At 44.8% G+C, this 22,653-nt stretch overlaps 2 protein-coding genes across 5 annotated transcripts in view; one reads left to right on the top strand and one right to left on the bottom strand.

The window, feature by feature from the left end:
- The window catches only part of NF1 (neurofibromin 1), a 166,871-nt gene that overhangs the window by 30,751 nt on the left and 113,467 nt on the right, over positions 1-22,653 (bottom strand). For all 3 annotated transcript variants that reach the window (XM_035139244.3, XM_035139245.3, XM_035139246.3), the window contains 7 exons: positions 13,976-14,408; positions 12,922-13,262; positions 10,255-10,457; positions 8,443-8,636; positions 7,039-7,179; positions 4,494-4,773; positions 575-789 (listed from right to left, as the gene is read on the bottom strand). In XM_035139244.3, the coding sequence (XP_034995135.1) occupies positions 575-789; positions 4,494-4,773; positions 7,039-7,179; positions 8,443-8,636; positions 10,255-10,457; positions 12,922-13,262; positions 13,976-14,408 (1,807 nt within the window). The remainder of the gene's footprint in view (positions 1-574; positions 790-4,493; positions 4,774-7,038; positions 7,180-8,442; positions 8,637-10,254; positions 10,458-12,921; positions 13,263-13,975; positions 14,409-22,653) is intronic.
- EVI2A (ecotropic viral integration site 2A) lies at positions 15,635-22,256 on the top strand. 2 transcript variants are annotated; one of them, XM_088657849.1, is made up of 2 exons: positions 15,635-15,764; positions 20,415-22,256. In XM_088657849.1, exon 2 carries the CDS (start codon positions 20,436-20,438, stop codon positions 21,255-21,257), a length of 822 nt encoding a protein of 273 aa, XP_088513975.1. In that variant the 5' UTR covers positions 15,635-15,764; positions 20,415-20,435; the 3' UTR covers positions 21,258-22,256. The 2 variants fall into 2 exon arrangements, with proteins under 2 accessions (XP_088513975.1, XP_034995142.2); XM_035139251.3 differs by lacking the exon at positions 15,635-15,764 and adding an exon at positions 17,117-17,251.

Raw genomic sequence — 22,653 nt, 5'->3', positions numbered from 1 at the left:
AATTGCTGCATTGCAGGGGGTTACACTAGATGGCCCACGTGGTCTCTTCCAACTCTATGATTCTATGATCCCATTCCAGTAATTGGTAAACAACAGTTTTCTCCCTATGGATACACGTGCTTTTTGCCTGCTGTCTTTAACTGCTAAGTTAACAGGCACATTTTGGCGTTATTCACATATGCAACAAAAGTGTCCTTTGTGAGGTACTGAGGTACAAGGCAGGGAAGGGGAACCTGTGGCCTTCAAATGTTGGCAGTCACCAACTTCCATAACCTTAGCCAGCATGGCCTATGGTCAAAGATTATGGGAGTGGTACTATCCACTACCAACTGAGTCTGCTACATGTGTTGACTAAGCCAAGTGCTGCCATTCACAGTCAGCAAGGTCATTTGAAACATTTTCTTTCTTGCTCCCTCAAAATATAAGCCCATGCACTCCTAACTCGTGGCATCGCTGATTAAAATTTGTCCTGTCCAGAAATAACCAACCAAAGATTTAACTGAGTACCAACTACAACCCTGAATTCAACCCACACCTGTTGGCACATTCACGGTTTGCCTTGCACATATCGTACCTCCATAATCTCCAGCAGAGCTTCTGTCACTGTTTCCAGAGAAGTCAGTGCAAACGTCTCCCTCTCATAGGAGCCGGGAGAGAACGACCGGTCCCGGTAACTGGATCGGAATGCAATGACAGCTGCCGACTTCACCTTGCTTATTCCAAACAGCAAGTAGAACTTGGGGAGTGAGAACTCTGTTAAGCTCAGTCTCAACACTTGTTTGGTCTCCTCTGTTGAAGGAAGTAAAAAGAGGTACTTCGAATCTTATTCCATCTGTTTAGATTAAATCGCAAACACACACACACACCCCACTACAACGTACATATTATGGTAAATGCCAATTTTAGGAACTGGCCTGAAATAAAGTAAAACTATTAACTATGTCCTTCTGTAATAGTCATGCCTCTGATGGTTCTCCTCCTTTTGCTTGCCCAGCTCTGGGCGATGTCAACAGCGAGTAGGGTTCCAAATGCACAACCCACCTGCCCAAGTTGTAGTTCCAACTATCTCTGGCGGACACCAGACTGGGGAGGGTTGGAGCAGACACTACTGGGGTTAGATGGGACAAACAGCCCAGCCTTGTAAATAAGTAGACAAAAGTTACTAGCCTGCAAATAACGTTTTTTACTCACCTGGATAAGAGGTTAGCATTCTGCATTTTCATGCTGGCCACAGGAGAGGACACCCCCCCCCTCTAAGTGTCTAGTACAGAAACCCTTGAATACTAGCCTCTTAGTAAACTCATTAAAAAAAATGCATCCTACCATGTGTGCTGGCAGAGGGAAGTTGAGGGACTGCTCTTCAACCAATACAGAAACCAGGCAGCCCACTCCTGTGCCTACACATAATTCCTTCTGGCCTCTGGCTACCAGGCGAGTTATTAAACACAGGGCTGAAATAGTCTGACCTGCTTTAAGGCAGGTATGCTCATGTAACTGAATCAGAGAGCCATAATAATAATAATAATAATAATAATAATAATAATAATAATAATAATATTCACACAGGATGCTTGAGAAGAGGAGCTCAAAGTGGAAAACTTTGGGTTACTTCAGATCAGCAAAGAGTAAACAGAGCAGGGAAGCATGTTACCCTGGGCAGAGGAATTCTGTTTCATCACAAAGTGGCACTGCCTGTCTCCATATGACCGCTTTACCCACCATGGGTTTGAGAATTGCCTAAATGCTCCACATTTCCCTCCAGATATTGATCTCTACAGTGTATTCTTCTTTAACCACAAAAGCAAAAGGTTGCCCTACAATTTATTTTTAAACCCGATGGCAACATTACATGCATCCCTAATTTACGGTCACGACAGGCAGTCAATTTTGTTCTACCTTACGATGCTTGTAGAACCTTCAGCGGGAGCGAACTGATCTTAGCATCCCTTAGACCTCACAGTGTGATTTGAAATGCAACACTAAAACCTCACTCTATTAAAACACAAAATATATAGCCCCCAAGTCTAAATTGCAGCTTTGTATAGTGTGACTACATGGAAAATGAGAGAGGAGAAGATAAAGGAGGGCTACAGGGGAAGAGCTAGAGGTCATACATAGCATGGTCAGCAAATATGAAGCACAGGTTCCATTAGCTCTCTTGATATATAATGTATTTAAAATAGAGCGCACAGGGTTTTGTTTGGTTTTTGCTTACCTTAAACAGTTTCACAACACTGTACACCAGGCATCCCCAAACTGCGGCCCTCCAGATGTTTTGGCCTACAACTCCCATGATCCCTAGCTAAGAGGACCAGTGGTCAGGGATGATGGGAACTGCAGTCCAAAACATCTGGAGGGCCGAAGTTTGGGGATGCCTGCTGTACATCAAAGTTTGATCTGCCATCCTGGCTATAATTCAAAGGGTTTATGTACTTGTACCGTGTTTCTCCTAAAATAAGACACGTCTTATATTTATTTTTTCCTCAAAAAAAACACACCATGGCTTATTTTCAAGGGATGTCTTATTCGGGGGCTGGATCATAACAGGGAAATGATTTTTGATATGAATTTTACAGATGCTGTACAATTGGCTGTGTTTATTTCTCTATTTAGAAATCACGTTTCTGTCTCTCAGGACTGATTAGCCAGATGCTGCCTGAGATCACAATTGGCTTTACCAAAAAGCTGTTAAGTAATTTCCTTTGATGCCCAGATCTCATGGCTACCATAAGGTTTCTACCTTTCAGGACAAAGGCAAGGTGATAATAGGAAGTTGTCTTTATCTATCTCCTTAATCTCCTCTTTCATATGCATAACCTTTGAAGCCTAGGAATGCAAGTTGTCTGGGTCTCTCAGGACGGGAGGGGATGTCAGTTTTTAAAAAACCACCCACGTGTCTGCAAGAGCTCGCCACTTTCCTACCGTAGCTGCAGTTTAAATTTCAGTTTGCCTGCCCCGCTCTCTGTCTCGGCCATCAAGAGGAAATCAACAGGCAACTCATGGCTGGGCACATACCGGTAGAATGGAAGGGGGAAAAGGTGGGAGGAAGCGAGAGGTGGGCTGTGTGTGTGTGTGTGTGTGTGTGTGTGTGTGTGAGAGAGAGAGAGAGAGAGAGAGAGAGAGAGAGAGAGAGAGAGAGAGAGAGAGAGAGAGCGACGCACAGGGGGAGAAAGAGAGAGCGACGCACAGGGGGAGAAAGAGAGAGCGACGCACAGGGGGAGAAAGAGAGAGCGACGCACAGGGGGAGAAAGAGAGAGCGACGCACAGGGGGAGAAAGAGAGAGAGACGCACAGGGGGAGGAAGAGAGAGAGATGCACAGGGCGGTAGCCCGCCTCTCAGCTGATCGGGCGCCTCTTCACTACCGCCGCAGCGCTCAGGGCGCTCGCCCCCAGTCGCCCACGCAGATCCTGGGCTTCACCTGCAGCCGCAGCTGCCTCTCACCAGGCTCTTCGTGCTGCGCTGTGCTCCCCGAAGCGGCTCCCACCCCCGTAAAACACAGTGAGGCGGCCGCGGGGGAAGTGCCGAGAGCGCCCAGGAGCGCGGCTGCAGCGACGGTAATCCCGGGGGGGCTGCGGAGGTGGCTGTGGGCACGCACCAAGCCCCAAAGCACGGCGGCGGCGCTGGAGACGGCCACTGCGAGTGGCATGAAAAGAAGGTCGCCAGCAAGCGCGCTGTTGCCTCTTGCCGGCTCTTCCGAAGGCGCTTAAATGCCTTCCTTTCCTTGCCAGACCTGCTCCCCCCCGGCTTATTTTCGGGGTATGTCTTATATTTATTCTACTCATGAAAAGCCTGCCATGGCTTATTTTTGAGGCCCATCTTATTTTAGGAGAAACACGGTATTAGATTTTTAAGCAAGGGAAGGTCTGTGATATTTAACTCACTTTCCCAACAATTATTAGGAACGTGCTCAAGCACCTTTATGGCTCAGCAGCTGATGAGACAACTCTAAAATCAACCCATCACTACTGAGTTGCCTTCCTATGCTCAGTTTAATGCAGTGAGTGTCACACTCACTGGATATATTGTATAATCGCACCTGATTCCTCAAATAATTTGTGTGCACTAGCTTGGATCGTTGCTCCTCAACAGGCATCTTGTGACCCAGATAAGGCCCCTCAAAGCCTTTCCCCTTCCTTGCTGTCAGAACTGTCCCTACTTTGATGGCTCCTAGAAAATCCTGGTCCCGATTGCTATGCACAGGCAGGCAGGCTCATGCACAGCTGCACAGCAGGAGAAGAAAGCACAGTGTTTAGGAGGGAGGCACTCACAATTCCTGTAAGCAGCAGAGAGAGAAATGTAGGGACAACAGAGATGGGACGGAAAGAGGCAGCAGGTAGCTGCTCATCACTGATACAGACATTTGACGTACTCAAAATTTATACTGGACCCTGCTGACCCTTTAAATCTGCCCCAAGGTCAGCTGCTAGGAAACAAAGTACAAGTGTAAAGGAGAGATCAACTCAGTCAATAAAACCATCTCGTAAAGGACTTACCACTAAAGTGGAGTTGTGAACAAGTGCACAGAGAATGAATGATGTTGATGACCAGGCCATGGGTGGAAGCTCTAAGGGAAAGAGGACCGGTGGCCACCAACAGAGTAACTACATGGAAGAGGTAGGGGAGGTGTGCAGCCACATCGAGTGAATTGTTAAAGGACAGCATCAGCATGTAACGGGCTAGAATGGCAATATCATCCCACATCAGGTGCTGCTCTAATGTAGGAGTTGGAGACAGACAGGTCTTGTCGATTATTTTGCACATCCTTCCAATTACCTGAAAGGGAGCAACCAGTCACTTTTAGTAAGGAGCGCTCTACGTTCAGAACAACAACAAAAGGTAGCATCACAGTTCGCCTGAGGGACAAGGTGTTCCGGAGGGGCACTTGAGAGAACCGTCAAGAGGCGGAAGGGACAGGGGAACAGAGTCCGAGACTCCCAAAGAAAGAGACACTGTGCTCGTCAACAGCTGCTGGTGCGTATCCTGACATTTAGGTTTCTTTTCCACTGTTAATCCTACATAGGATTATTTTCAAGTTCCTCCATGAAACACACCTCTTCCAGGAAGTGTTTGGGCTTAACCTGCTAAGGCATGTACAGATGTACCTGCAACGAGGAACAGATGCGGATTCTATAGCTGCATGACTAGTTCTCCCCTGCAACCCCACACTTTCCTTCCTCAACTGACATGCACAGCGGCCAAATCAAGAGTTGTTCCGGCTTTTCCGCCCCCTCGCCCAAATGCTTTAGGCAGGCTATCTGCTTTGCTCTGATTTTTCACCCCACAAAATACCTGCTCTAAATGGCACCAAGGTTTGTTCAGGGCTATGGAAAAGCTTTTCTTCACCTCATGGGAAAAAAACACTTTTAAAACTGTTCTGATGGATGGCAGGTGGCTTTATGCCCAATTTAGGGCCAAGCAACCATTGCTGTACCCAGCATTACTCAAAGGGAAAAAGAGAATCTGAATGTTCTACACTATTGTTGGTATTTGTGACACTTTTTTAAATTGACATTCTTTTAATTATTATTTTTGTCTTTGTAAACTGCTTTGAAATTTATTTGGGATGGCAAGCAGCACAGAACATGTATATTTAACAACAACAATCTTTATTACGGTCCATAGACCCATCAATTCGTTACCAAGCGATACACAGCTGGGACACCCCGCCCTCAAACCACTCAGACATCTTACTCAAATTCGGAATAGGAAACATTAGTTCTTGTGACCACCGATAAAAACTTTGCCACTGCTAGTGTTCTGGCATTTGACCGGTCTTCCAATAGGAACCTGATATAGAAATCCTCTGATTATCCTGGGAGCAAGGCTAGCAGGGGTGAAATCACTTCAGCCCTAGCTTGCTCAAACTTCCCACAGTGCAGCACAATGTGTTTTATAGAATCTATATCATGGGTGCACGAGCACAGTCTTTCCTGGTAGGGTACTCCTCTCATCCTGCCCTCCAGCACTGCAGAGGGGAAAACATTCAGTCTTGCTTTTGTGAACTGCCTTCGGTAGTTTGGCACTCTCAAGTTTTGAATATAGGCTGCTGGCTTAAAGACATGCCCATATTGTACTCCTACTGCCAATGGACTGCAGATCGCAAGTGATTGATGTCGTAGATCACTGTGTGAATTATCCCAAAGTCTTTGCTTTAAGGTCTTTAGGGCACCTTCATATCCCAGGCAATAGAGTTGGGTGGGTGACAGACCTAAAGTAGTGGCTTTTCTCGCCATGGTTTTCTGCCATTGGCTGATGTATTCCTCATTGTTCAGGTATTTATACAGTCCCTCCCCAAGTTCAAATACTACAATCTTGAGCCAATGTTTTAGTGCAGCCCACCATGCCTTTGTTGAAATTGGGCATTCACCCGTTTCTAGCAGGAGTATGGAATTTCGCACACAATTGGGCACCTGAAGCAAGGATCGAATAAATTGTGCTTGGAAGCCATCTAGCTTAGGCAGGTCCCCATTCTGCCAGACATTTGCTGCGTATATTTAAATAAATAAATAAATAAATAGATAGATAGATAGATAAATAAATAGCATCTTAAGCTTCTACAAGTGGACTCACCACTGAAATTAGTGTCAATTCAGCCTACGTGAAACAGCTGGGAAGGGTTGTTGCCTTCAGAGTCATGCTTGTGCACTTCCCAGAACATCTGGCTGACAACAGGCAGGACTACATAGATGTCTGGTTTGAACTAGCAGGTCTCATCTTATATTTTAATGTTTTAGTGCCATATCCACCAACGTGAACTGAATACCACACAGCCAACAGTGTTGTGCTGCCTCTGTAGGAATTATCCTGCGCTCTGCCTGCTGCCCCAACAAAGCAGGACAGAGAAGGGAGCTAACCCTTTCCTTTTTTAGGAACTACCTCCCTTATGGTCTGCAGCTTTCACCTGAAGATTATTATAAGGGAGGATGGAGGGCAGGGAGTGATGACTTCACACAACCATACCGTTTCTTTTCAGATGTGGAGAGACAGTGTCAAAACAGTTCACTAGGTTTAAACTGGTTAAGGAAGAGAAGAACTTACTTTACTGGAAACCAGTTTCACATTTCCAGATGCCAGAGCTACAGCTGTGTCTGCCATAACCTCCGCTTTGATGGATCCCAACCCCCCTGTGGCACTGGTTTTGATGAAACTGTCCAGCACTACATCAAGCAGGTCAGTAATCTGTTGGAAAAGACAATAAATCATTTGCATCCGTTAACATAAGAACTTCAGCCGAACCTCACAGGAGGCTCTCCACAAACTATTTGCCATCCGTCCACCGCAATCCTCGACTGGAGAGAGCCCCTTTCCCGTGATGGGTTCTTGCATTTCGATTGCTCTCCCCGGAGAAGGCTGCTGGGTGCCTTTGCAGCTATCAATTAGACTCCAGGTAAGGGCACTTCCCACACTTTTTTAAAAAAAGTCTCATGCTGGCATTTTTACTTAGAGCAGTCTTCTTTGACTATCTACCTGTGCAAGTAAGCTGGTGCTCTTTGAGTGTGCTGTGTTAGTTAGTTTGCTTCATTTTAATACTCCATTTATTTATTTTTAAATGGCACTTTTGCATTTACTACTGATCAGGTGACCTGGAAATGCAAGACTTTGATGGTAAGATACAATTTTTGTCAAACCAACCAACAGGTGATCTCATAGCTGGGAATGCTTAGCGTATTGCCACCATGGGATTCTTTGGGACAAAGAGTGGGATATAAATTTTTTAAAAAAACAACAACAAGGGGGGGGGAAACCTGAAGCAACCCAGAGACACAAGGGAACACAAAGGACACTTGTTAGGAACAAGGAGAGCCGAGCTAAGAGGGAAGAAACAGAGCAATGGACTGGCATGAGGAGAAATATTAAGGGAGCTTAAGCAATCCACTGAATTTGACGAAGGCAAGAAGCAAACAAGAGGATCCTGGGAGTACTGTAGCCTACTTCCAAAGAGTTTGTTCCTGCCTTGACCAGAAGGTGGAGCCTAAACCCATTCTACTAGTCCTGCTGGCCAAACGGAAGCAATATTACAATTTATTGCACTATTAAAATAAATGGCTTTCTCAAGACCAGCCACATTTCCATACCTAAGCCGGAATCAAACAAGGAAGCCGTAAAAAAAAACCAACCGACTCAACAGATCTTCCTCAACAGTTTCAAACTGGATGCTTACTTCTTTGGAAGATTCTGAATATGACATTTTGAGCCCCTTTCCTTCCAAGGTCCAGCAAAAACAACAACATATGTTGCAGAGATGGTTCAAAGATAACAAGAGTTGGATATTTAACATGAATTGTGAACACTTAAGGTAGACATAAATTTATCTTTATTTGTGACTCTTAGCAAGACTGGAAGCAAACCTTCTTGTAATTAATACTTAAGCAACTGTCAAGGACATCGTTTCTCCCATAAACATCACAGGGAAGATCTGCAACACACACAAAAAAGCAATACCTGGCCCAAGCTCCCCCATATCTTGGCTTGAATGGAAGGGTACATCTGCTTCTCATTTATGGTCATTGTGATCAGCTTATCGAGAATAGCAGTGACTCGCTGGCGTTTGGCATCGTCATTGTGTTTGCAGAAGCGGACCAGATTCAACAACCAGGGGGTCATGTATTCCAGACAGAGGTGTTTCAGTTCAATACCTGAAATAAAACAAACAAACAAACAAACAAATACATACATACCGTATTGTAGTACGTGTGGAGGTCTGAGAGAGGGTGTTCCTCCCTTAGAATAGGCAGAATTCTGTGCAAAGGTTTTCAAGGTTATTATCCTATAACATTGTCTAACAAAGATTACTAGAAAGGGATCCAAAGGAGAGCAAATAGTACTTCTGTGTGCCGCCAAATGTGACTTGGGGTGGGTGTTTCTTGAAGTGCATCTCCCATGCTGCATGGCAAACTAACTTTAAAATGGAGGAGGGTTTCAATAGCAGTTTGAGATATGGCACTGAAGAAAGCTGGCAATTCTGCTGGGGCAAACAGACCCCTTGGAAGTGCAGGCTAACCCTCTGGAAAAACAGGGGCATACATACCATGATGTATGGACTGGGACCAGAAGGCCTGAACATATATTACATTTCATGTCAAGTGCAACCACATGAGAACTGGTCTATTTAGTCTTTCCCCCCACCCCCACCCCCTGAAATGCTCTCTCTAGGGATTTGTGCCTAGAGCCATCATTGCCAAGTCTTTTCAGTACCAGACCTTTTTGTTCACTCAGTTGCCTCCTACAGTGGTGTTCATTTATTAGTGGGGTGGGTAGGACTTGTCCCTATTGATATATTATTGGATGCCCGCTCTATGATTTTGCATTGTTCATTGTTTTAAATTACTCTTAATTGGTGTAATTGATCTTGTTAAGTCACTTTGAGACTTTTTCTGCTGTATAAAGTGACAGAAAAATGTAAACAAACAACAACAACAACAATATAATGCACTCAAAGGCAGCCCTTCAAAAGAGGGTGGTGGGGCTGGAGACAGTAGACTTCAATCTACACATGGCTATTCATACACAAGCAATGGGCTCAGGAACATCCAACCAGCATGAAAGCTTGCAGTCGAACACTGTATCCCTTTGACGTCGTAATCTATGCCCTTGATAAGTAAACATATTATTTTGGCAAGTTAAGAGATGCTCACTTGAATTTTGCAACGTGTGTCCTGCTAACATTGGGTTGCATCCAATTGAATTCTATTCAGGGTAGACCACTGAAATGAATGGCATTAAGTTAGCTCTCTCCATTCATTTCAATGGGTCTACTCTGAATAGGGCTAATTGTCAGATACAATTCATAGCCTTCTGCTTAATTTCAGAAGAGGCAGCAGACCACTAGCGTGAAGACACAGCAGTTTTTAAAAACATACTTTAATATTGGACAGCAAAGTTTATTTTACAAAAATTGGTTCAATCTTCGGGGGAGTTGGATTTTCCCTGTAAGCAAGAAACCAGGAAGACATGGTTGATTACTCAAATAAAATAAACTCGGCTTGGCGTCGTGCTTAGCACTTACGGACCGCAGGCTGTACCATAACACTGCCTGGCACCAGAACACAGTGCTGTGCCTACCGATTAGGACAGAGATAAGTCTGTTACATTTCGAAATGGGCACCAATGAACTTGCTACGGGTTGTGCAAAGGAGGAACTTGATCAGAAAAACACCAACCAGGAAATACTTCCATTTATGACTTGGGTAACAGTGCTACCCAAACCCAACACCTTTCCATTGTCAGAACAAGAGCAGAAGTGTCTCTACTTACTGGATTTGCTAAATCCGGAAATGCATTCCTCCAAAAACTCTAAGGTGAGGTGGGGCTCATTAGCTGCCAGAGTCTTACTAATAGAGACAATAAAAAGGGTGTTGTTGGCAGGGATACACAGACCTGAAGTTTCCAGTAACTGGCCTTCAATCTTTAAATTAAAGGTACAGGTTAAGGCACAGAGAAGATTATAGGCCGCAGACCTGCAACAAAGAATAAGGGATGCAGTTAAAAAAAATATCTTTCATCAATGGGGACTGTAAAGGCTTTACTCAAAAACACAATTTCATAACACTGAAAACAGGGTTGCTCTCTGGACTGCAGCACCAGCTCCAGTCACCATGTAAGATTAATCAGTGCAAAAATCCCAAGAAAATCTCTCTGTGTGTGTTGGGGGGGGGGGAACTCAATTAAAATAAATATTTGTTGATCAGTTATATGTGAATCTGTTGGTGAATCAACTAATTAATTCTGCAAAAATTGGCATACGAGAAAAAGGGAGATCTAAACTTCTCGTAATTCCTTTCTTAGATATTCTAGGGCAGAAGTCTTTGACTGTTCGAACCTCTTCTGATCACCAGACAGGGCCAGTAGGAAATGATGCCGTATGGGGAAGTACTTCTCCTCTAGCCCTGGAGAGAGTCCAGACTATGGAAGCAGTTCACTGACTCAACTCATAAGAAATCTCATAAGAAATCAAATCAAAAACTAACACGGATATAGGCAACCTTGGCCCTCCAGATGTGGTCATCATCCCTGACCACTGGTCCTGTTAGCTAGGGATCATGGGAGTTGTAGTCCCAAAACATCTGGAGGGCCAAGGTTGCCTATGCCTGAACTAACCTGTCCCTAAATCAGGGGTGGCAGGCGGGGGGGGGACCTCTGGTCTGTGAGCCAATATTGGCCTACTGGGGGTTCCAACTTGGCCCACAAGGCCATTTCCCACTTGCCAGCTGTCAAGTGACATCACCCTGTGGTTTCAGGTTCAATCCTGCTTGGTTCACTTGCATGCACAGTTCCCCCCTTAGAGAAGTTGTGCACACAGCCAATCCCTACACAATGCAGGACTGAACAAACACGCACCGGCTGATGTGCAGAGAGTTCAATCTTGCTTGGATTGGGAATGGGAGCTCCCTCATACACCAAAACCCTGCCGAAAACTGGATTACGGTTTCAATTTCTTATCTGTTCTTTGCCATAAGATTCCAGGGCAGGTTACAGAAATTTAAAAATGTGATATTAAGAACAGTTTAAAACAAACAAAACTGGTGTGCTTTGTCACTGCCTCCTGCCTCCAATGGGCCAACTTGTGACAGGGTGGTGGGAATGTTCACCAGCTTTGGTTGTCATTCCCTTGACAGGAATGCTCTGTCCTTGATGATACAAGGTCCAGACCCCAGATGTGGAATCCGCTGCATCAAGGTAAGCTTGCTCTTTTCCGTGGAACCCTGGTTATGAAGCTATAAGGATGTTTGTTCCACATCCTTTCTTCCTTGAAGGAAATTTGCAACGATGTCTAAATTAGGGGATTGCAACGATGTCTACGTTAGGGGAAACTGAGACCGTCCACACCACTGCGGGTGGAGCTGCACCATCACTTTCACCAAGAGCTTGGTAGATATGCGACAGGCAGAGGAAAGGTCAGCTATATCGACAACATGAAGTTGCCTTTATTCATGGCTTCCAGGATCAAATCCAGTGTTTCTATCATGAGTGAGTATCCCTTCATGCATTGGTTCAGCCACTTTAAATCCAGAGTGGTTCTGAGGCTGGGGGGTGTTGATGAAAAAATTAAGCAAACCCCAGATCAAGCTGTTTTCCACATGGTGTCCTATCCTGTTGACCCTGTCTGGTTACCAGAGAATATCTTTCTAATCAGTTGAAGATTAGCCCACCTGGGGACCTCCAGAGAACACAATTAAAGAAGAAAGCACATTTTGCTTCTAGATGGTGAATGGGTTGCCTTAAAAAAGGCCTTCCCTCCTGTGAATGAACAATAAATGGGGAATGCCTCTTCCAAAATGGTGCTTGCCACACACCATTTTCAGAAGTACTTGCAATTAAGAAATGTTTAAAACATGCCAACCAATGAATCAAAAACTACTTCTTAGTCGATTAAAACACTTCCCAAGTCAATCGGTTGACATCTCAATGGCTTGAAAAATGATATGAGTGTATATATGCACCCTAAACATTTGTACTGTATAGCATTAAGTTTCAGTAACCTCAAAAGCACTTACTTTTACCGCAACTGAGACAATTGGGCTTCAGCACTAACCAAGGCAAGCAAAGAGCTCTGAATATAAAGGTGATCCACAATACACAAGGGGAGAACCCTGGTTGCATATACAGTACAGTACAACACACCAGCTAAATTGTAGCCGGTATGTTTCAAAGCAGGATGTAAGGAGAAAAGGCCAGTAACACCCTTAAAAATGTCTAAATTTTGTTTTGTTTTTATTCTTTTTTTGTGATTGTATTTTTGGTTACATGATTAGATCTTCAGAATGTATTGTGGTTTTTTTGTCTGTAAAAGTGTATGTGTAAGTTGAGTGTTTATGTTTTTAAAGAGAGAAATTAATAAAGTTTATATATATATTTTTAAAAACACCCTTAAAGAAACCGGTGCCGGTTACAAAGTTTCAGTTGAAATTAAGAGATCCATACCGTAAGCTTGGGTCTGAGCTCCCTAGATTGAGCAACGCGATATTCAGCAGTGTCCCAGGCACATCCTTTGGGCGGATTTTTGTATGCTGCGGTATGGAGTCGGGCTGCGATAGCTCCCACCGCGTCCGTATGTGAATGATGGACTGGACGATGGCATCACACTCCTGGTGCATGAAAGTAAGAGGCGTGCCTTGGTTGGCGATGGTTAAGGTGAACTGGTTTTCATCCACAAGGCAGATTTCTTCTATTTCAGAGGCATAGTAAATGTCATTCAAAAACACCGTCTGTCCCAGGACCCTTGTGCGCTCAGCTGAAGTTACTTGGACAGCTGTAGAACCAACCTATGGGAAGGTATTTAGTTTGCATGAGGAAATATGTTCAACGTGCACCCCTCAAAAAAACCAATCCAGTTATTTTACCTGCTTTAAAAAGAGTAAGGGATGTGCCGTTTCTAAAAAGGATGGCAACCAATATCTATGGGAGTATGTGTATTAATTAGGTACAATAGTAATAATAATTTATTATTTATACCCTGCCCATCTGGCTGGGCTTCCCCAGCCACTCTGAGCGGCTCCCAAGAATCCCAACCACTCTGAACTCAGATGGGTTCTTCTCAAGGAGTCAAGCTATTTAGCAGGAGAAAGCTGTATGAACTGGTTACTTTGGAACAGAAAATGGTTGACTAGCAAGTTCACTTCCCCCCCTGGTTGACTTTTAGCAAGTGGTCAGTCACTTTGGGAGAGATGGAGAGAGACAGGGATAAAATCTGCTATTGATCAGGAAATCATGGTCACAGCAAGGCAAGCAGTGTTGTGCGTGGCTGTGTAGGAATAAAGCTTTCAATAAAGCAGAATGTGTTTACAACCCCAACTCCCATCAGCCCCAGCCAGCACAACCAGTGGTCAGGGATGATGGGAGTGGCTGTCCCACAACATCTGGAGGGCCATGCAATGCTCTGCACTTGCTCATTTCAAATGGAGAATCCACACTGACCTAAATGTATATATGGCACAATTCCCTAAGGGCAAAGCCCACAGCGTTGCATGAGACTCACTTTAATAGAAACTTTGGTGTCTTTGTGGGCCAGCTTGAGCGCATTGTGGAAAACCTTCAGGTCTTCTTCCAAGGCCAAAGTGGCCGCCGGGAGCTTCTGCTGTTCATGCTCTATGTGTTCTGCCAGCTTCCCAGGCGAGTCAATGAAAATGAGTCTCTTGCTGCCTTTGAGGCCTGTCAGAAGCCTCTCGTGGTATTTCGTGTACTCCCTCACCCACGAGTTGCAGTTATAGATGAAAACAGCGGTGACGTTTTCGTAAGCGAGTCCCGGGAAAACGACAAACCACTTGGAGAGGAAGTCCGTTTTGAACCGATTGCTGGGGCCAGCGTGAGTGAGGTCCACCACAATCTCATATGGCTTAGCGTAGTATGGCTTCAAAGTTAGCAAGACGTGGTATATCAGCAGATCACCGTTTATCTGGCCTGTCTTGAACCTAGAAAGGAAAAATAAATAGCTGAGAGCGGGGAAATGTTAGGGTGCAGCTTGGCTTGAGTCTTCAGCAATAGCATTAAAAAAAAAAAGTGTGTGAGAGAGATTACCCCTTTCCCCTAATGGAAAAGAAGGAACACAGAAGAATTAGCTCCAGGGTGACTTTGTTGGCAAGGGACAAACAGCAGTGATTAGAATTTAGTCTTTGCTCATCTGTCATGTTAGAGACAAGAAGGAATTTTAAAGAACAGAAGAAATAACACTGAAATTTTCATCTCCTCTTGAGGAACAGGCGACAATAAATGCAATTATTATAGACAGAGCTGGTGCTATACTAAAGGCAAATCTGGGGAGATGTGGACAGCCCAGGGAGGCCATAATTATTTCACCACATATCTGATATATTTTTTTTGGCGGGGGTCTTCTACCATGGACTGGGAAGGAGAAGAAATGTGACCATATGAGATGTGAAGATGCCATCCTGTGGAGCAAGAGTTGTGCCCTCCAGATGTTGTAGACAACAGCTCCCATAATCCCTGACCATTGGCCATGTTGTTTGTGGGCTGATGGGCATTGTGGCCCAACAACACCTGGAGGGCACCAGGTTGGGGAAGGCTTTAATATATGAACGTGAATCATTAGTGTTTGGAAACAGGCATTTCACATGGTTGTATTTCATCAGAGCTGCGATTGCGTGCAGCTCCTTTTAGGAAACTGCAGTCTGATTAAACCAAAGTTTGCATTCACGCACTGTATGGCTCAGCCTTGAGGTCTGGTTCAGACATTCAAATGAGGCAGGGACTGTTGAAACAGCGCACATGACGTGCAAAAAAGACTGATGACCCTCATTATAGTCTTCCAGATTGCATGGACCTTGTTGCAGGAGATACACACATCTATGCTTTTCATAGATGGAGAACCTCAAGCCCATGGTACAAGTGTGGCCCTCAAGGTTTCTCTATCTGGCCCTTGGGGCTCTCCCAAGGCCACACCCCTCACTGGTCCTGCTCTGAGGCCCCCTCGGGTGCTTTTGCCTGGCTGGAATGTGTCCTTGAACTATGATTTGGTGAAGAAACCTCTGGCTCTTGAGTGGGTGAAATGTGGCCTACTGTATGATGGTAAGAATCACACCTATTGCTCTACTCACTTTCCCCTCTGCTCCATCATCACAGGCAACCAGAAGGATGCCCATAAGGCATTGTGGCCCTCAGTCTGAAAAAGGCTCCTCATCCGGCACTGGATTTTGCTGCATTACAATTCCCATCATCCCTGACCACTGGGCCATGCTGTCTGGGGCTGATGAGAGTTGAAAGCCAAGAACATCTGGAGGACCACATGTCTCCCACCCTTGCTCAGAAATGTGAGTCGCTTTTTGGTCCTTGAACACATTCACTATGAGAAACCTATGGTGCACAAACATCTGGAACTGCCCCATAGGACCTCCCCCAACTCCAAAAACATTCCCTTCAAAAAGCACAGTAAATTCCCAAACCTCTCAACTGGAAAAGCCGCAAAAGGGAGTAATAGCACATCAATTACTTCGAAATTGGCCTTCCCACTTAAAGGCACTCTTAAACTTTTCCTCTATAAAAACAAACCAGCAACCCTATCTCAGCAAGGATTCTTCATCAAACCCCGATTTATTTGCTTTCCCTAAACTTTCAAATTACGCCCATGCTGAAACACAAAAAACGAGGTCATTTATTAGAGCAGTGCTGCCCTAATTAAGCAAGTACTGGCATTTCCATTACAAGCCCGCCATTTGATGGGATTATAATTCAGACATTTCATTTGCCAAGAGCTGAAACGTGGCATCCTGCTGCTTAATTGGATGTGTCTAAGAGCACTCAAATGAATAGCAGGAGATGAAGGGACAGGAATGGAGGCATTTAGATGCTTTCAGGACACCAAACAAGCCCATGTAAAGCAGTCGTACACTTAATTAAAAGCTTTGCTGTTGTTTCAGGAGGAAAAGCCGTTCCAGCAGAGATTGTCTTAAAATGCCGAGCACGATAGATGTATATGCTACAGATATTACTCAACGAATCTAATTCCTTAGGGAGGCGTAACAGGTACACTAATCCTGGAGTAGTGGAAGATCATCACCATTATTTGTTCAACTGTCCTATGTACAAAATGGCTAGAATGAAGCGCTTAGCCCAAAGTATGAACTCTCTGTAGTTTTACAAAATATAATGAGGAAATTGTGGCCCTCCAGGTATTTCTTGGCCAAACCTCGCATCAGCTCTAGCCAGCTAAAAAAAGTAATTGCTCTACATGCAATTAAAATAAATGTGAAAGCAACCCTGCAAAGAAACACACACCGATAATTTACATGCAAGTTTGAGTGTCAGGCAGATCTCAATAAACCGTACAGCGAATCTTTGCCTCCATACTCAAGAGTTGACTCAACACACAGGCTCTAGGAGCTTGCAATAAATCAACTTCCCCACCAAATCGATTTACATAAAAAGAAAAGGGGAAAAGATGACCGTGGCAGTGTACTCAGCTGCTTGGAGAAACAGGCTTCCCTTAAAGCAAATGCTTTATCTGGCAATCTGGAGGTCTAATTTAGGCAAGATGGTGGTTCTCCCTCCCTCCTCTTAACACGTCACGGGGTACTTACACCAGAAAGGAAATGTGTCATCTCTGTGGTTTAGTTCTCTAAATGGAGAACTAAACACCATGTTTCAGAGGCACATTCACTTTCAATGCATAAAAACATCCCCACCTTCTAGAATCCAGAATCTAGAGTTTGCCACTGTAAGGCAGACACAATATTGAGGCGCGGTTAGCTAGCAAATCACAGACCTTCCAAGTCAAACCCTTCGCTGTCCTCTCCTCCAGGTAAGTGTGTGTCTACCTTTTATACTTGGGTTCTGTTTCTATCTTTCCTCTCAGCAGGTCCCAGATTGAGGTTTCCAGTACCAAGAAGTAAAACTAACTTGTTCCGATGAGCCTTAGGCAGCAAAGCAGGAAACTTACTGAAGAAAGCAAGGGCCTGGTGCTAACTGAACTGTAAATGTTATTTATGTAACAGAGGAAGGAAGGCATTCTTGTAGGAGAGAAAGACAATTGGAAACCTGTCAAGGTGCTTAGGGAAAGCCCAACACACTGTTTTCTAACAAAACAGCCACTTTGCTGGAGTGAGCTTAGGTGGAGAAAGAGCCCTTAATGGTCAGTTCCTTTGCTCTTGTCTGTTTAAGTGAAATCCTTAACATCGACCATCAACTACTACAATTAACAGTGAGTGCTTTGTGCCGGCAGTGGAGGCACATAAGGCAGCATTGTAGTCGTCGCGGTGTGGCAATGGTGGGCATCCGAGGATGCTTTCAGTTTGGCATGACTGGCACCATCCATGCAGGACAATCTAAAAACAAGCATTTCTGAAAGGTTGGGGGCAGGGAAAGAAGCCTCAAGTACAACCAGCGTCATGTGTACTCTGGGTGTGAAAAACAAAAACCCAAGTTTTGTACAAGGAAGAAAAGGGATGGATGTACATATAGTGTAAAAAATTTAATCTGGAGTCCCTGCCCTCCCTTTGTGGGAGGGAAAAAACAAAGATTGAGGCAGTAAAGCCTCTAAACACCAGTTTCTGGAAACCGAAGGAGGAGTGTTCTTGGGCTTGGGTCCTGCTTGCAGGTTCCCCCCCAGGCAGCTGGTCAGCCACTGTGGGAACAGGATATTAGACTAGATGGGCCATTGGCTCCTAGCTTGTGTCTGGTTCAATGCACAGCCAAAGAGTGCAGAAAGACCTGGAGAGCTGGTCAAGCAGAGTAGACAACAGAGGGCTAGGGATGAACACAGACGGGAGTTGGCAGAAGACAGCTTCATCATTTGATGCTGATACACAGGATATGCTGTAGTTAAGCAGGACACCACAGACTCTGTGTGCACAAGGGTTAGTTCCTGGCATGTACTGTAGAAGGAAGTTGGGAAGCAGGGCTGGGAAAAACCTCTACCTGAACCCTTGGAGGGCCACTGCCAGGCAAGGTAAACAATGATTGGGCTAGATCAGGGGTGCCCAAGCTTTTTTCAAAGAGGGCCAGATTTGATGAAGTGAACATGTGTGAGGGTCGACCAAAGTTGTTGAGGTTTTTTTTTTTTTTAGGATTGAAGTTGCTGAGCTTTTTATAGGATTTTACCGCAGGACATATACTGCCATGGGGGCTGGATTTTATCGACCGGCGGGCCAGATTAGGCCCCTGACACGGACTTTGGACATGCCTGGGCTAGATGAACCAAAAGGCAGCTTCTTAAGTTCAGTTATGAAAAAAAGAAAAGGGAGAAGTATATGGGGCAGGGGGGAGAGACACATGTAAACCATAGGACAGCTGGGCAGGGAGCTATGCAGGGCAGTGAATGCCCACCCATAGAACATACTGGAAGTTTGATAGTCTCTGGTGTTCTTTTCAAGCAATCAACAGTTAACAGTGCAAATGGTCAAAATGGATCATCACCAATCAGATCGTGAGGTCTAGAAATAATTCTTTTAAAGCGTCTCCACCTCCATCATTCTGCCCGGACACTGAGGTCCAGCACTTCTGGCGGTTCCCTCGTTGTGAGAAGCCAAGTTGCAAGGAACTAGGCAGAGGGCCTTCTCGGTGGTGGCGCCTGCCCCGTGGAACGCCCTCCCAACAGATGTCAAGGAGGAAAACAACTACCAGACTTTTAGAAGACATCTGAAGGCAGCCCTGTTCAGGGAGGCTTTTTAATGTTTAATAGATTATTGTGTTTTATTTTCCTGTTGGAAGCCGCCCTGAGTGGCTGGGGAAGCCCAGCCAGATGGGTGGGGCATAAATAAATTATTATTATTATTATTATTATTATTATTATTATTATTATTATTACCCCCCATAAGCAGGCAGAGGACACAATCCTTGCAGGACGGTACCACTTCAGGTGGAGGAGGGTTGTAGTTTTCAATGGGATCTCTCACTAAAATTCTCTTCCTGCACCATGCAAAATTAGCACAAGGTGCATGGAGGGAAAACTCTCCCAATGTGGGTTGGATCTGCCATCGATTGTAGTACCATGTGTCCTTTTTTACATGTGAACTGGCTTTATGGACTCACGGGACACCCAATTCCATGGTGGATGTCCAATTTTTGAATTGGGCACCTACAAATCTACAGGATGCACACAGCCCCCCTCTCCCCAAAACATTTCATATAAGGGAAGCACTATCCAGACATCAAAACAATAGAATGCCCCTTCACTGACTACTCATCTAATATAACATGTTCCTTGGGCAATGTAGCTTTCAAAATTAACTGCTGAAGAGTTGCTTTTGTGCTCTTCTTTATATGTACAGATTGCCTGGAGCTCTTTGTTCATGATCACAGGAACATTAGGGCGTTGTCCTTTTGTTTTGCTGGAAAGCACTGGTGTATCACCACAGATATAGCAAAGAGTCTCAAAGAGTCTACCTTCTGAAGGGCTTTTTCATGAACAAATGATACTTCTTGGTTGTATAACTAAAACCTCCTCTATTACCTTTCTGCAAGGCACTGATGGCTTGTGGAAGAATCTTTCGCAGAAGCAGTTTAAGTTTCAGCACAGATGGGAAAACAGCCATGACATTTATCCATTCCAATTTTAACAGAACAGAAGATGCTATAAATAACCAAAAGAGAAACTGTATTTTTCTTAATATCTATGAGGTTTGAGAAGACAGAACATGAATTATGAGTGATCAACCTCCAATCTGCATTTAGTTTACAAGATGAAAGCCATTATACCTTAGAGCCAAAGTCAGATTAAGCTTTAATCCATAACAACAAGCTATACAGGGCTTGTTGATTTTTATTATGCTTTTATAGTGTGGTGTTTATCTGCTTTAAAACCTAGAGATGTGGTAATTAGAAACGAATAAGCAAACCATACCACAACACAATTCGAACATGGTAATATTTAAGTTCTCCCTCAGGAGATGCCTCTCTGACAACCAAAACAAGTGTTTCTGCAGGTGCTAAAGAAACTCAACCCTGTCATTTTATTATTCTTGCAGGCAGCAAACGTCGCCATAAACATGAAACTGATGGGCAACTCTCACATGGATTTGGGCTTCCTTTGGTGGGCCGTCTTGCTATTCCACGTACAAGTAAGAGCGGACACTACCACAACTCTTTTGACGACAACAGAATCTCCCACCGTCCCTACAACTCAAACCCCAACACATACAAGTGGGGCTCTTCCAACATTGCCTTTGGGGGAGACGTCTACTTATACAACACAGATAAGCACCTTCGAATCGACATCCACAACACAGCCAACTACCTTTAGCTGGACATCCTTAGGGCAAACATCCACCTCCCAGTCCTCATCGGAGACATCAACTGCCCCGCAAATGCCCTTAACGCTTGCCCCAGAAGTGCCCCCATCTCCCTACACCATTAATGGTACAGATCAAGAACTTGCAACTCCTAGTCAGGATCAAATGAAAGCTGAACTCTGTGAAGAGAACAGCAAAAGGCTAATACTGATTTGCCTCATCATCATTGGGGTGCTTATCTTCATTTGTGTATGTCTACTCGTGGCCACTGTTGCAATGGCAAACAAACTCTCCTATATGAAGAGAAGGCAGCCAAGCAAGCGCCCCCTCAGGAGCAACGGCGATTTCATCACCACAAATAGCTTGTGGCCAGCTGGATTAGAAACGTTGCAGAGGATGACCAATGAGGCAGCAGCAGCAGAGCTGATGACACAAAGAACGGGGTCGGAGAGAACAAAAGCGGGACAAGGGAAAACTGGTGAAGAAGCTAGCAAGAAACTAGCGAGTGAACTGTCAGACAGGCAGAAGCTCAAGGAGGTGTCAGCAAAGCCAGCCAGCAGCACCACAACCATCATTTAGATTCAAGCATCATGCAGACACCCAAAAAAAGATTGTGGGGAGAAAACCTGAAGGCTATGCACCACCATAGAATCATATCATATGCACTGGGTTTCCGGGCGGTAATGAACTTTCCGGGTTGGAATTCCATAGCAAGCTATTACCAGAGGTAATTGTCCACGTTGCTTCAGAAATCAAGCAGTCCACAGCTCCTCAAATGTGGGCTACTTGTTTTAAGAAAATTCAAATGCTACACATGCAAGGAGGCAGGTGAAAAACAGAGCAGATGCAAGGATGGAAGGGGAAATGTCATAGCAACAAGGATGGCTGAGAGGTGGAGTCAGTCTTTGCAAGGAAAGCCTTCCACAAATGTATGCATCATATACCTGCTCATTTTCCTTACATTAGAACACTGGGTCTCAGCACAAGAAAGCAATGCCATGGAGGTGCTGCAAGCTCTTACCTGCTTGCTTCCTCTCCCTGCCCCAAGCTACCCGGGTGCATCCTGACTGGACTAATATAGCAGAATGCCTCCACCAGCTGTTTGTGTCTAAGACTGCAAGAGGCTTGGGTAACTCCTCCTCCCCCAAGCCTCTGTGTTGCTTTATTAACACTGCAGGATCATTGGGTCTATTTCTGGCAAATGCCCCGAAAGATTCTGTGCAACTACATGAGCTCCACCTCCCTTCCAATTCTCTCTGTTGATCTTTATTTAATACCTGTGTAGTAACAAGAGAGAGACAAGGAAAACCCCCCAGATCAATCACCCCTTTGTTCAGTCAAGTGCTTGGGAGGAACCTGATCATGGCTAGCAAAATGGCAAGTTTCTTAATTGTGGCGGAATATCTACGCCATACTTCCTGTCCCCATCCCTTAATGTGGGAGCCGATATACCAGGAATTCTCCTCTGTTAGGTCGTTTTAAATGAACTGATTACAATCAAGGTCTGTTGTCAGCTTCTGTAATATTGTTCCTTGTAAGTAATGAAGAATAAAGCAGGCTTCTTGGGGTTTTCTTTTACGGAAGTGGGGAGCAGGGTGTTGTTTCTTTTTAAAACAGGGCCACAGTTAAGTTTTAGGCAATACAAGTTTGCAGGAGATTGTGGAACAGCCTATGTCAATACATACTAGATTGCTAAATGCAACTAACGTTCTTGCAGAATGCTCAGTTTGTTCAGAGTAGAGCATAGCTGCCAAATCTCCCGTTTTCCCCGGGAAAACCCCTTTTTTCTTACCTTTTCCCGGTGGTCCCCCGTATCACTTCGTCTCCCGTTTTTCTCCATTATTTTCTCCTGCCGGCGGCCATTTTTTTTCTTTCCGATTTGCCCTTCTATGGGCACCAAAAATGGCCGCCGCCAGCTTCAAAAGTCGCATCTACGCATGTCCGGAAGTGCATAGACGTGACTTCCGGTGTTGGT

This window comes from Zootoca vivipara, chromosome 14 (genome assembly GCF_965207765.1).
Source record: "Zootoca vivipara chromosome 14, rZooViv2.hap1.1, whole genome shotgun sequence".
NCBI classification, from domain to species: domain Eukaryota; kingdom Metazoa; phylum Chordata; class Lepidosauria; order Squamata; family Lacertidae; genus Zootoca; species Zootoca vivipara.
This window is presented reverse-complemented; position numbering and strand designations above follow the sequence as displayed.

What these genes read in the sequence shown, in the direction of transcription:
- EVI2A (XM_088657849.1), top strand. Translation starts at nt 20,436, where the DNA reads ATGAAACTGATGGGCAACTCTCACATGGATTTGGGCTTCCTTTGGTGG.